At 45.0% G+C, this 14,855-nt stretch overlaps 1 protein-coding gene across 1 annotated transcript; it reads right to left on the reverse strand.

Annotated features, from left to right (window-relative positions):
- Positions 1–3,507: 3,507 nt before the first annotated feature.
- LOC124702820 (probable protein phosphatase 2C 75) lies at positions 3,508–13,237 on the reverse strand. Its single transcript, XM_047234996.1, has 5 exons — positions 13,029–13,237; positions 10,685–11,056; positions 10,484–10,601; positions 4,452–4,675; positions 3,508–4,299 (listed from the first exon to the last, which is right to left on the reverse strand). The coding sequence occupies exons 1-5, from the start codon at positions 13,209–13,211 to the stop codon at positions 3,868–3,870; spliced, it is 1,329 nt and encodes a 442-aa protein (XP_047090952.1). The 5' UTR covers positions 13,212–13,237; the 3' UTR covers positions 3,508–3,867.
- Positions 13,238–14,855: the final 1,618 nt, after the last annotated feature.

The raw sequence follows: 14,855 nt of genomic DNA on the forward strand, positions 1-14,855 counted from the left end.
ATTTGCATGATGCCACTTTGCCTGTTTCAGCTACAACATAGTTGAGAAACGGATACATCTAAAAAAATATGATGCAACTATAGGGGTGTCTAAACTAACTCGATTAATGTGATAAGCAACTCATAAAATTGATATATAGACGGTGAAAAGACAAAACGAAGCCTAACAAATAGGGGCAGCACTTGCATCTGTATTAAGCTAAAGTGGAGGATTAACTTAATTAAATGAAATAAACAACTTAGGATAAGATGGAAAGCAACCATGTGTTGTTTTGTAATCAACTTAATTAGATGGTACATGGTACTTTAACATGTATGCAAGTCAACTTAATATCTTGCCGCAAACAACTTACTTACATAGAGAAAATTCAGTTTAATTATGAAAGTTGGATCACATCCTACCAACTTAATTGCAAGTTTCAAGTAACTTATCTACATCGATAAAATCGATTTAATTGTGAAAACAAAACCATGGTTGTATGGGGAACTAACTTAATAGGGAGTTGTTGTTTTTCATGAGCGTAACGAGTTGATGCGTAATCAACTTCATTAAATGGTACATTATCGTCTAGGCGACTAAACTTAATATCTTGGTGTAAGAACCTTATTACTTGGATTGATATTAGATCATTTATGTCCAACTTAGACTAATTTATCTGGCTAATCAACTTAGTTCCATGCTTAAAACAACTTAACGATGGCGAGAAGACTACTTAACTTAGAAGAAGGTACAATGAATCAAAGCAAAAAAAAAATCCCCCGTAACAACATCAGAATGCAACTTAGGCTAACATGGCTAATCAACTTAGTTCTATGATGAAAGAAACTTAACTATGGAGACAAGAAAACTTCATCAAAAAAAATGGCAATAAATCAAAGCAAAAAAATCAAAAAAAAAATCAGAATGCAACTTAGGCTAAACTAGCTAATGAATTAGTTCTATGCTGAAAGCAACTTAGCTACTGTGAGAAGACAGCTTTAATTGGGGAAAAGTGAAAGTGAATCAAAGCAAACTAATTCCCCTGTAAAAAAATCAGAATACAACTTAGCCTAATCTAGCTAATCAACTTAGTTTTATGCTTAAATCAACTTAGGACTGCAACATTACAAAACAAAAGCACATGCCTTAGATGTCAATACCAAGGAACAAAAAATAGACGGTACTACTATACTGAAACGGACATTTTTAGTTAACATTTATATATATGTAAGTCCCCCATCATCACTGAAACGGACATTTTTAGTTAACAAAAAATAGGCTTGCATCATCATGTAAAAGAAGAAATGCAGGCTTGCATCATGTGAACACCTATCGTGAGAAAATCGATGCAGTGACTCGTAAGGATTGGATGTTCTGTTTCACAAAGACATCCAGCAAACGGGTATACTGACGCACATAGCTTTCAGAGTAGTGTCAGTGAAAAAACGAGAATGAGAAGCACAAGTACTGCATCCCTCCCTCATGTGCAGGTTCAAACTCACCTGCAACATGATGCTCAAAATCCAATCTTATGCACATCAGCACCATGCGCTTGAGCCTGCCCATCCATCAACTTGATAGGGATGTCTGTCTGAGGACAGCAGGGATGATAAGGGGTTGCCCGATCTTCTCAGTAAGCACGGTGGTGGTGATGAACACACGATGAAAACAACAGAGATAACACGATGAGAAGGTTGAGATAACTTGTATGACGCCAACGAAGTCCCTCGATTGATTCCTGTCGCCAATGCAACAACTCTCAACCCTGCAAGATATTCGCAACTCCACACAATTGCGCACGTAGCCGCCGACCATGAAGGGTAAATTGTCACCGTCTAATTCCCAATGGAACAGCAGATCACACAAAACTTTCAGTAGCAAAACACCAGATCGATGCGAATTGGTGTATAGATTCAATAGAGTTTCAAAGCAATCAACTATGCACTAGGGTTTATCTTAAACATGGTCTAAACCTATTATGGGGCCGTCCTGGAAACTTATATAGGGGTTCAGGATGACCAGAAGTCGAGAAAATACAATAATAACCAACCCAAATCGGGATCTGATCGAGACTGACTCGGACACGGCCGGCCTGGGGCCGGTCGACTGGCCAGGGACCGGCCGGGCCAGGGACCGGGCTGTGACCGGGCCAAGGGGCGGGGCTCTCAGTGTACCCGTCCGGATGGCACCGGTCCAGGAGCCGGCGGGCGCCGGGCTCAGCCGGCGTAGGAGCCGGTCTGACCGGGCGTGGGGCCGGGCCGGTCGGCGTGGCGGCCGGTCGTGCCGGGCGTAGCGCCGGCCTGGACTTCATCTTCCTCCTTCGCGCATGCCTCCCTCTCCTCCCTCACGCGTCCATGAGGTGTCTTCATGTCCAACACCATGTCCAGCTATTCTCCTCCTCCTCGTGCGATGCTTCCTTTATCCTCGTACCTGATCATACACAAGTCAAAGGATTTAGGTAGTATAACATTCTCATCAATCAAAGTATCGTTTAAGAACAAGTTCACTTGTTGTTTTAGTAGCTTCGCACGAGCCCTTGTCATAGGTCTAATTCTGATTTCATTGGACTTGAGCTTCACAGCAACATCTTCTTCCTCTTGCAATGACGGAGGTAGTGGTTCGGTAGGGATGTCCTCATCAAGGGAGGAGACTGCAGATACGCTCTGCATTGCGGCTTTGAGGCGGACAATCAGAACATCCCTGCTTGAAGATTCATCTAAGAGCGGCGGGAGTTGTCGCTATCACCGCAGCAAATCAGAAATCCAGGGGAGCTGCGAGGTCGACCGCATGCAGGGGCTAGGGCCATCAACCATGGTGCTCCACGACCCGACCCCAAACCTCGCAGAACCTGCAGCGCGCCACCATGGCCTCGGTGCACGCGGCCTCGGGGTGGCCGCACCAGTACGTGGTCCCGTCGGCGTGGCAGACCGGCTCAGGGCGGAAGCAGCGCACTAGGCAGAACTACCTCTCCAGACTGTCGGATGCAGCGGCGAAATCAAGGGGAGTCGCGTATGGCTCACCGGCGGCGCCAGAGGCGGCTAGGGTCTGGGAGGAGAGGAGGAAGGCGAGTGCCGCGATGTAGAGTAAGGAGCGGACGGTCAGGCTAGAGGGCTGCATGGCGGCGTCGCCAGCGTCCACCCGGCGGCCGGCCTTGCTTTTTGTGAGAGGAGGCGAGGAGGGAGGCGAGGTTGGATCTGTCCGCGATCATCGGTGAAGCAGAGGAAGGGGATGGAGGAGACATGTCGACAGCGGCAGTTCAGGTGGGGGCGGTCGGAACGACTCGCCCGATCGGGGTTGATTCTGTTGATCCAACGGACGAGCACTTTTTAACACCCGGGAAAAGAAATTGGTTGGATATGTATGCATCTTTGCTATGCGGAGGTTTCTGTCACAACAAAATAACTTTGTTGGATATGTATTCATATTTGTTAAGTTTAGGTCAGGTTTGAAATATTTTGCTTGTATTACCTTGATGCGACATTTCATAATAAAAACTCCCTTTATGGAAAAACTGTAGGAAACATGTGCTATATCAAATATTAAAGTATTCTTATAATAGTAAAGTTATAAATATTATGAGGAGAATTTCTCCACATAGAAAACTGCAGAGCACATACATTTTCTGACAGATAAACTTAACTTCAAGGGCAGCAAAGCCAGCACTAAGCAGATTAAAAGATGCCTCCCCAACGTATGTTGAACAACTCAGTAACCAAATGCGAGTTAGGATTTACAAAAACAGCAACCCTACTCATCATTAGATAAGGTAAACCGACATCCGGATGGGAGCTCAACGGGCATGCTAATATAGCCAATAATGCTCTCATCTCCAAAACATCAGCCAGTGTGCCGGCTGGTTGCAGACTCGCACAGCTATATCAGTAAACTTCATTTTTTGGTTGGAGTTGTATCACAAAACTTCGGTAGTGCCAAAAGCGTGTTCAACCGGGTGAAGCCCTCCAAGGATCTCTCATCTCCACTTATATTCAAGTAACATTCATCATCAGCATCCTCTGGAATATCCCTTTTACTGTTGCGCTGGGGGTTCATCAATCGGGCTGGCATCCCTGGACTAGATTCAATTCCCTTGCTACCAACAGACATCCCTGATAGCCCAACAGACAGCCCGGATAAACCACCTACAGTGGCATCCTTGCTCAGGAAAAGGCAGATCACTGCGCAGTCATCCATTTTGGAGGTAGGGTACTTGAATTTCCAAGTTTGATTTGCTAAATCGACAACGGCACGAGCTGCAGCAGAACGGCCAGAGCATGAGGCAACAACTTCCACCACTTCCTGGTTGGACAGAACATCCCACACCTGTGGTCAGAGTGCAATTGGGTATTAGGGTATGTTATGAACATATGGTTTATCATTTGTAAATTAGACGATGGTGCATTTTTTAGTCCGAAGAAACTATTGTTCCCCATCAAGAAGTAATGTAGAAAGCAACAACGTAAATTTTTGGTTACCCCGTCAGTGGCAAGGACAATGAACTCATCCTTCTCAATGATTCGCCTATAGGTGACCTCAGGTACAGAGATCAACCCAAAATCCTTTAGACAGAAATCACCAAAAGCTCGTGCCATTGCTAGGCCAGGAGAGTTGCAATTAGGAAGCCAAAGGCGAGCCACATCTGGTTCATCCTGATGAGCAAAGACCCTTCCATTGCATCGCTTGATCCTCCTAGCCTCTCCTGTTAAAAGATTAGCATTGCGTTGTGGTTCAAATCACATTCACCAAGACAGCAGGAACAGATTTTTTTACTTGACTGGGAAGGGGACTGGTGTGAAGTTTGAACAGTCACGAATAAACTCAACTACTGGAGAAAATGGTGAATTCAACTAGATGCACATACCACACTGATATAATGCAACATTAGCAGCCACAGCTATAGAGAGGACCAGCAATTATCCTATGGGAAAACTGTTCTGTGGATGATGAATCAATATGGCACGAAGTTGAACCATAGCAGTGAAAAGAAAACTGAAAAACATATATTAAAAGTCCAAAAGACTAATTTATGCACGGATAACCACAGATCTTTTATGAGTAAATTGCACTTTGTACCAAGTAGATTGTCAGTTTGCACCAGGCTGACACAATAGTATTGTACTTTGCGCCAGGTGCCGTAAAAAACAAGATTAAAATAAGTGCTAGGCCTAAATTCCTCATTTTGCCTTTGCCCAGCCCCTAGCTCACCTAAGGGGCTAAGGGTATGTCTACGCCTAGCAGCCATTTATATCATTGGCACAAAACATTTTCGGAAAACCACACATGTATATGCACCAAAATATATATGTATATATTGCGTCCCATAGTACACATGTATGGTTTTTTTCCAGATTTTCAAACATGTGTTTTTACTTTTTAGTTGACTTCAGGCACATTTAGTGCTAGGCCTGGTGTAATGTGAAAACTAGTGTAAACCTTGTTCAAAGTAAAACAAGTGGCAGTTTACCTGGTGCAGAGTCCAATTTACTCATTTTTATATATCATGTTCATCTAAAATATACCGCGACGGGATCACTTGAAAAGTATTAAATTAGCAGCACACCGTCGAGCTACTTAGACTGATATTTTAATTCTTTAGGAGTTAAGAAGAATAATTAATGAAATAAACGCCGTTTTTCTAAATCTTGGGATGACTGAGGAATCATTGGTGAAAAGATCAGGTATGGGAGGTAACCAAAAATTTGAAAGTACCAAAATAATTCTTTTGGAAGAGTTAAAAAATAATAATGAGATATACGCTGTTGTATTAATCTCAGGATGACTCGTGAATCATTTTGATGTTCTGAGTCTTGATAATCAAAAAAATACAATATGAGTTATCACCCAATTGTGCATAGTTGAATGATAGCGGAGTATGCTACACACATTAAGGTTAGAACAAACTTGTTATTTGTGAAAACATGTATCGACACTATACAAACTTTGTCTTGTGATGCTTTGATACGGATCCAAACATCTCAGGTTGGTATATCCAACAGTAGCCTTACTTTACAATCTCTATCAGAGAAGGTTTATAAGTTTTAACACATGAAGAAATATGTTGTCGGTATGACGTTACTACCAGGGCATAGCTCCATGCTTCATTATATCACTGGAGACAACTTCACATAATGGGCCATGGACTCAGGCCATCACTTAACACTTCATTCCATCTTCAGAATAGAAATAGTATGTGTGCTAATGTCCTTCACCATTTCAATTTTCATAAATTTTGTGTACTACACATGTTCCCCATACAACCAGTAGTACCTTGCGCAGTCTACTGACTGTTTCAAATTCCAAATTTAACACAGAAATGTTGTTCAGATTAGAGATCTAGCCTTGTTGTGGTAAATCTACCAATATTCCAGTGAATTCAATAGCTGCACACTAATCGACAATCGTGGCTTTATATCAATAGCTGATATCTTCTATTAGGTGGCAGGTTAAGACTATAGGACTCATCGACATTTTTAGATCTATCTACATAGGAGCATCTCCGCAGAGCCACTATTCCATCCCCTATCCCATGTTACAGCAAAAGTGGTAGAAACTCTTTCCAGTAGCTCCTCTATTCTCCTAAACCGGGATAGGCGCTTCCCATAGTTGTGGGAGGGCTGGTGCTAATCATAGTATGTGCTAATTTGGTGCTTATCCATGCTAATCCGTGGAAGGGACTGGGGGTGTTTGTGTGCTATGATTGTATGATAATCAGTGGTGCTTCGTGCTAATCATAGTAGTGTGCTAATTTGGTGCTACTCATTTTCATCAGATATTATCTTACTTGCAAGTAATAATTATGATGTTGACAATGATTGGCATATTAGATGTGGGTCAGTACCACTAGACAACTGCTGGAGCCTGTAATCATGGGCTTAAGAAAAAGAAATAAATAAATCCACCCTCATATCTCTCAGTGATCCCCAAAAGAAGCAATCACCAGTTCACAACCCAGGCCGTCCTATTGGTGGTGCTGACCTCATAATGTACTAGCATTTTGTGTCAATGTCAACACTGCTGCCGAGTTACCCTTGGTTTCTGAGGCAGTTTCACTTGTGATAGGGCCATGCCTCTCTGCCACACGATCCACCGGGTGTTGGAGATGATAGTGGCAGGGGATAAAGCGATGATGGCAAAGCATGTCGGCATAATGGCTACTCCCGTGGCACCAAAGCCCTAGCAGAAGATACCTCTGCCATCCTCACCATCGACGACTCCTTCCCCAGCCCTCCAGCTTTGGTCTGCAGCATGGGTGTCATTATCAACGAAGAGAATCAGCACTACTCCATCAACATCCTGTCCTTGGTATCATCTGGCACCATGCCTTCTGCGGCATTGAACACGACAGGTGTAATATGGGACATCATGATATCCTCATATTTCTGCCACCACTGTACCTTACCATGACAAGCATGGGTGCACCTTCTATCCCATTGAGGCCACCCATTGTTACCAGGTAGCAATAAGATCCTATTGCCTTCGCCATCAAACATCATGAACACCTTGTTGATGTCTCACGTGAGGCATCATATACACTTGCCCACGACTCGATGTGGGTACCTAATGGCTGGTGGCTGGCACGACAACTCGAGGATGAGCTTCTGGAAAAGGGAGGTAGAAATTGCCACATGCAGTCCAACCAATACTGGGGACCATGAACAAAATTCTGTTGGATCAGTTGTTACTGTACTTATAAGTTGGTCAGTTATCTATTAGATAACAAAATTATTATTACATTTATCTTGTCCATATTTTTTAGGAGGGCTGACAACCATCGATATGAGGAGGCATATTGTAATTTTTGGAATTTGTCGGTGTAGTGGCACCGGGGGTACCACAGTCCACCTGCTGCTGGACCGTCGCGGCGGCTCATCAACAAAAGACAAAGGCTCATCTCTCCACGAGACAGGCGGTCTCCGCGAGGGATGAGTACCTCGCGAGGGGTCCAAGACTTAGCAGTTTCCGGAGGATGTGAAGACCTCGCGAGGCTTTCCTTCGTGAGGGGGGGGAGGGACCAGGCGGCAGGAGATGCTGCACAAGACCCCTCCGCAAGCCAGTTGCGTAGGGACGAAGCTAAGGAGGATGACGCAAGCCGTGACGCGCACCAGAAGATAAGAAAATCCCAGAGTTTGCCTGCATAAAGCAGGATGGCCGTTGCTCCTCTCCCCAAAGGTTAGGGGTGGATAGGGGGTGTCGACATCGTCCACAACCACTCCCTGTAGGCCAAGATGCTTGGCGTGGCTCTGGACGGATTCACGAGCGTAGTTAGGGACAACTGTTGGGCACACCTGTGGTTACCCCTCCGCCAAGTTTCCTTGCGGAGGAGGGCTGGTACCTCTATAAAAGGAGGGGCAGCTGCCTAGTAGAGGGGATCTTATTTCGATCCTCTTCCGATCCGATCTACTCGCTCCCACTTCATCTTCCACCTAGAGCAGATCCGATCTAGATCTAGAGGAGACCTCGCCAAGCTTCCACCTTGTAACACCATCCTCCCTCTCGGAGAGATATCAATACCACTCCAAGGCAGGAAGTAGGGGTTTTACAATAATGAACAAGTTTATCAGAATTTCTGACCCCCCCCCCCCCAGCACATACACCCATAAATACAAGTCATCGCCGCTGGGCCGAGGTTGTGTGCATTGGTGTTGGCATCATCCCCTCCTGGAGTTGGCAGGGATGCCTATGTCAGCGTTGTTCCAGACTCCCCCTTGCAGGCCCAGCTGCGCATAGAGCTCTTTCAGCTTGTTGCAGATCGCATCGAAGAGGTAACTCGGCCCCTACGGGATGAGGCTGCTGCAAGCAAGCTCTGGGTAGCGAGTGCTGCCGGAAGTTGGGAGCATGCGGAGGCGGCATCTGCCGGTGGTGTTGGGCGCGCCCCTGTCCGAGCTTCAGATGCTAGGCTGAGGGATGCCGAGCTCTTGGAGTTCGTCGGCTCTTGCTTGCCTATCCATCGTTTCTACGGCTCGTCTCTTGCTGGCTTCGACGCCTTTAGTCTGCCTTCTGTGGGCACTCATGTGGGGCCAGACAATTATCTATTTGGTGATGTGCTCAGCAAGAAGTGTTGCTCCGGTCCTTCGCCTTTTCTCCCAGATGCATCTTTGAAGACAACGCTGCATCCCTTGAGAGTCTACGGAACCCCATCATTTCTGACATCGAGGGCTTTGGGCTGGCTGAGCTTTTTGTTGAAGCTCCTCGCTTGAGTCCACGAGGCTTGAGGCATCTGTGTTTGACCATGATGATGTGGTCGATGGGTTGGCTATCTCTCGCTTGGGGCCATTTGCTGTCTATCCTGAGGTGGCCGACTCCACCAAGCTTTGCGATTTCTTAGCCATGGCTTCGAAAAAGTTGGTGCCCATGTTCCACTTGCATGAGCCTTTGGAGGCTGCTGCCAATGTCCTTGTTCCTTCAACCGTGGCTACGGAAGGCATTCAAGTTGACCCTAGGGATCCTATTGCCGATAAGCGCAATGCCTTCTTTTCATTGGTTTTTAGGCCAGTGCCTCTGCCTATCCTTGCTACACCGGCCCCTAGGCGAGCCCGTGCCCCTAAGGAGGTGGCCATTACGCCTCGTCGGAGTGGTCGCATTGAGAAGCAGAAGCAGAAGCGAAAGGATGTTGTGAACGCTTACAAGACATCTACAACTCAGGAGTTGTTTGGGCCTCATGGAAGAGAACAGACTTCAATGACATCACCCTTGCCGCCTTCATTGACAAGTTTAAGACCCCTTTGTCGCCTCCTTCCATCACGATGCTTGGCTGTCTTGTGAAGCTTATGGAGAAGGTGAAAAAGCCCAATTGCGGAAATGTCAGCACCAAGAGGAAGGCGATTGAGATTACATGACAAATGCAGATGAAGCATCCTACGTGTGGAATCGTGGCAAATGTGGCAGGCTGTGGGTGATAGGTTGTTTACTCTTGTTGTGTTGTTTCAGGCTTTGGGAGTAGTCTGCATGTCCGGGGAAATCAAGTTTGTATGGTTTTCGATCTGGTGTCCCTTATATAAACTGGATCATCTCTTTTCTTCTTAATGAATAGCCAGAGCTCCTGGCGGGTTCTCTATAAAAACATCTGCATACAACCACACCCATCCTATCAAACAAAATATACAAGATTTTCACATCAGGGAAAAAAAGCAATGGCGTAACTACCATCTTGGTTGCAGTAGAAAAATTGTACCGTGGCTATACCATAGTTATCAGCACGAATTTAGTTTTCACCAACAGGCTAACCTCTCAATCACATAACAGAATTTGCCTTCCTGGACAAGAAGGTTAAAAACCTAAGTCTTGACTCTTCAAATCTTAGGCTAGTAAAAACAGATATAAAATGCTCTGTGTCACAGAATAGATAACATACATCCTTGCTTAGTGAAAATTGACCAAGAGTGTACCAGTTCAACAGCAACAGAAATATCACATCAACATTAGGCACCAGGGTAAAGTTAACACATCAAAGAGAAATAGATGACATAGAAGATTCATTAATTAAATTTGGGGAGTGAAAGAAATTTACTTGGATGATCCGGTTTTAAGTCAACTGTCAACTGATGAGCAACCAAACGGCCATCCTGATCTCTGGTGCCTAATACAGCTCTAGAGTCACCTAGATTCCCGACGATAAGATCCTGACCCTGATAGAAAAAAAAAAGTTTAAATTGCATGTACCTGAATTCTTGAGTAAAAAAATCAATTCAAGGAATATGTTTCATTGTACCTGTTTAATTAAAGTAACGGCAGTAGTTCCACTGCAAATGCTATCTATGTTCCGATGTAATTTAAGCTCTTTGTCCATGACTCTAAAAGCTTTTCGGAAAGACTCTTTCATTGAGTCGAAGAATTCTCGGTGTTCTTCTTTCTGTCCAGCAAATGTGAGAGATTTGTCATCTGCATCTGGGTATGGAGATAAGGTCTCTTCTAAAACTGATCCATCTGAATTGCTGGTTGGGCTCTCTCCATAGTCATCGTATATCAAATCACACAGCTTCAGAGGGAGAGTATCTCTTACTTTCCGCGCTACAAGATGGCCATGTGGACCATGACCATCAAAAACTCCACAAAATACTGTGTCTGATCTCCCGTTGAAGTTCTGTACATCATGCCCCAATGAGTTATAATTCCCAAAAAGAGAAGAGAAATGCGAGAGCAAGAAAACAAGGAGGCCGAAACAAATAACAATTTGCCATGTATGATATGGTACGCCCCTCAGACATCACCACTCCAACTCCAAGCTCAAATATGTCATCACCTCCTTCGACAGTTCAACTACACGAATTGATCATGTGACAAGCAAGAGCCCTATAAGCCGAGGTGAATCTACTCATTAATAACATGTGTATTATTTTTTCCTCCATGGATGACTTGCTACCTCAAGTGGATAACCTATGTGTTCTCAGGTATGACCCCAAGATCCACTACAAGCAAGGACGGAGCCCGGAGGTATTGGGAAATCTTCATTGTTTTTCGTTTTTGAGAAAATATTGGGAAATCTTCAAGGCAAAGAGAAGCAATGGAGGTATTGGGCTGAAGCAAGGGAGCTCTTAAGCCGCTGGACCATCCAGCGCCTGAGGCAGATGGGAAGAACCAGCCTGCTAGACTGGCCGGCGACTAGAGTAAACAACAAAAAGAACCAGCAAGAAGACACAGCCGCCTGAAAATGTCATGCGCTGGAGCCCCTGACGCCAGACTGTTTGGCGACGTCTGTGTGGAGTAAACAGGTTGTGGCCCTTGTATCTTATCCTTCCACCTACTCTTTTGCCCTAGACAATAAATATGTCTCTACCTCCTCAGATCTGAGATAGACATGATGATATGAAACCCTAGAGCTTTTCCTCATTATCCTCCCCTTGTGGAGTCAAGATCCAGTGATCCACTCTTTGTGGAGTGCCCAAGATCCTCGCATTGTTGAGTGCCCAAGACCTCTCCCCTAGTGGTGTGACTCTGAGATCTCTTCGTTGCCAATCTTCCCTTCATTGGGTTCTACTGGATCGGTGGACCGGCCAATAAGAGGAATTCAGTTTAAGAGTGGAGAGAACTTGTATTTCAGATTCAAGGGCTACATTGCTGGATCTGTGTTAGAGAGTCCGGATTTGAGTGTGTTTACTAGTTTATCTTACTTTGGTTTCTGTATCCACTATGTTCATTGTTTTCCTCTCCGTATCCGCGTATGTTCATTGTTTTCCCCTTGTATTCTCCGTACCCGTCGCTTGTCAATCCGTGAAAGTCGGTCCAAACTATATCAGCTGAATGATTAGAACAAAAGGTTGGCATTCACTACTCTGTTGTTCTTTTCATGCGTATGCAATTGCTGGATTCAAATAAATGGTTCAGGCAAGGGGGCATTCTTTGACTAGATGAGTAACTTAGCTGATCCTGCATAGGCAATCATACCTCGTCCAAGCGTGTACAGTTTCATCTAGAATATAACCTCATGGCCTAAGATGCATAATAAACAATGACCCCTTTAACCAAAAAGATAACAAATGGGGAAGCAAGATGGTTGCCGCATCCAACATTTTAGGTCTTCAAAGTTCATTAGGAAAGATGGTGGCCAATCTTCATTCATTTAGAGCCAGAAAACATCTTCCATGAGAGAAACTTAATAGCCGTGGAATTGTTTCTTTTCAAATGTCCGAGCCATGGAATTGTTTCTTTTCAAGTTCATTAGGCTTGTATCAAACTCTCTCTATCAATGCATCGAAACGCAAGGTTTTGTGTTTTCTCGAAAAAAATTACTTTTAGTTCTAGATACATCCGTATTGAAGTCAATTAATATGAATCGGAGGGAGTAGCATTATTTATTTTATGAGAGCTTCTCCAGATGTTGCCAATTATTTTGATCTTGATGTATAATTTCAACTTTATGTTACCCAAATACTTCCACTCCAAGAAAACTACTACTCCAGAATGTGGTGAGGGCGCTGGCAAGCTCATTAATAGGCAGAACCAGTTGAAGAAAAAAAAAAGGCGACGTTGACGATTAGTTACAACTTTCAACCCAAAGCACCAAAAGCATAAACGCAAGTAGTAGAGTAAACAAAGGGATCTTGTAGTGCAGATACCTCCCACGCGACCATGGCATCCTGGTTGGTGCCCTTCTTCCCCTGCCGCGTGAACAGGCAGGCCACATTGCCCGTCCCACTCCCGGCGATCCTCCCGGGCGCCTCCTCATCCCTCCTCCTGCCGCCTCCCCCTTTCTCCGACACCTCTATTGGTCGGTGGTCCGCCGGCAGGCACGACCCCATCGCCAGCGCCCTCACCACATCCTGCAGGCAATCCAGGCACCCGCCCCCATCACCTCCTCCCCCGCCCCCATCACCTCCTCCCCCGCCCCCCGACGGCCCCGCCGTCGCCACCGCTGCCGCCGTTATCGCCGCCGTCTTGCCCCGTTGGTCACAGCCGAACCCACCACCAATGCTGACTCGCAAAGATTACACCTCTGTGCATCCCAACGCAACGCTGCCAAGATTTCGATCTTTGTGAGAGAGGGGCGGTGGCGTTCTTTGATGGTGTCGTGGGCGAGCCGACCAGAACCAACGCATACACGTCAGGAGGTGATGGGAGCCAACTAGAAAAGGAGAAAAAGGCGGGTGGTATCGGACAAGAATAGGGAATCCAACAGCGGAAGTGGTGAGAGAAAAATGGCACGCAAACCAGTGGCTCGGCGTGGTTTGGGCGGCGGAGCAAGGGGAGCGGCGGCCGGATCGGTCGGCTAAGCTTTTTCTAGTATACTCCTTCCATCCCACAAAAAACTTTGTCGAAGATTTATCTGAATTTAGATAAAATCAGATAAATCTAGACAATAAATAATATTCAGCTACATATAAATTTTAATTTTATTTTACATATTTCATGTGATGGAGGGAGTATTTTATTTTTCTCAATTATTTTTTTGGTTTTATATATAGAACAATCTTAGGCTATCTCCAGCACGGCCACCCAAATGGACACCCAAATAAAACTGGTAAAAAAATTAAAACACGTAGTTCTAAATTTTTGAACATAATATGCCCTTAGAAACGGACTAGTTACAAAAGCAGCCCTTTTGGTGCGGCCTATGTGCAGTTTACCAATGTTAGTGACAGAGAGATTAATCCACTCCAGTCCAAATGATTTTGGTGATGTTACTATTTCTTTCTGCAAGCATGATGAAGGGATTAACTAGCGTGCTGCAAAATTCAATAGAGCTGCTTGGGTTTTGCTTGTTGGCCCTCTCCTTAATCACATGAATACTGAAGATTTAAATGCATGATTTCATGATATTGGTACTTTGATTCTTTGGGAAAGGGACCCCAACAGGAAAGGCAGAGTCATGGCAAATGTTAGAGTCATTGATTTAGCAGAGATTCCAAGAAGCATCAGATTTACTGAAGGAAACCTGGACTTTTCTGGTGGAAGTGTTGTAGTACAACCTGTTGGGGTGGCCCACCTGATGAGGACCCACTTCTAGGTGATGGAGTGGACCCACGCCCTCTACCTGCTGATATGGCTCCTCCTGCTGCCCCTTTGCTACCAATGCACCATGATGATGATGACAACGAAGAGGAAGATGGGTGGGGACATTGGGCAATGGGTAATAATGTTCAGCAAGAGAATGAAATGGAGGTGGACCTGGATCCTAATGTTGCTTTCCTAGGACTTCTTGATGCCATACATGATGAAGAGATGAATGTGGATAATCCACCTCCAAATGACTCAAGCAGTGACATCACATACTCTTCTTGGAGCTTTGACTTGAGTTTCTCTGATAACTCTGCTAATCCTCAGTTGATTATCCATGATGGGCCAGTCTTGGGCATACGTCCAAACAACCCTAAGCATACAATGATGAAGAAGAAGAGCAGGATGTATATGCTTTATTTGGGGTTGACAATCAGCATGCTCCAGGA

This window comes from Lolium rigidum, chromosome 3 (assembly GCF_022539505.1).
Source record: "Lolium rigidum isolate FL_2022 chromosome 3, APGP_CSIRO_Lrig_0.1, whole genome shotgun sequence".
Classification (NCBI taxonomy): domain Eukaryota; kingdom Viridiplantae; phylum Streptophyta; class Magnoliopsida; order Poales; family Poaceae; genus Lolium; species Lolium rigidum.

Coding starts and splice junctions, on each gene's coding strand:
- LOC124702820 (XM_047234996.1), bottom strand. CDS start 13,211: ATGGGGTCGTGCCTGCCGGCGGACCACCGACCAATAGAGGTGTCGGAG. Junction 4,676..10,483: donor CTTAAAACCGGATCATCCAA/GTAAATTTCTTT, acceptor ATCTTTTAACAG/GAGAGGCTAGGAGGATCAAG. Junction 4,300..4,451: donor TTGTCCTTGCCACTGACGGG/GTAACCAAAAAT, acceptor CTCTGACCACAG/GTGTGGGATGTTCTGTCCAA.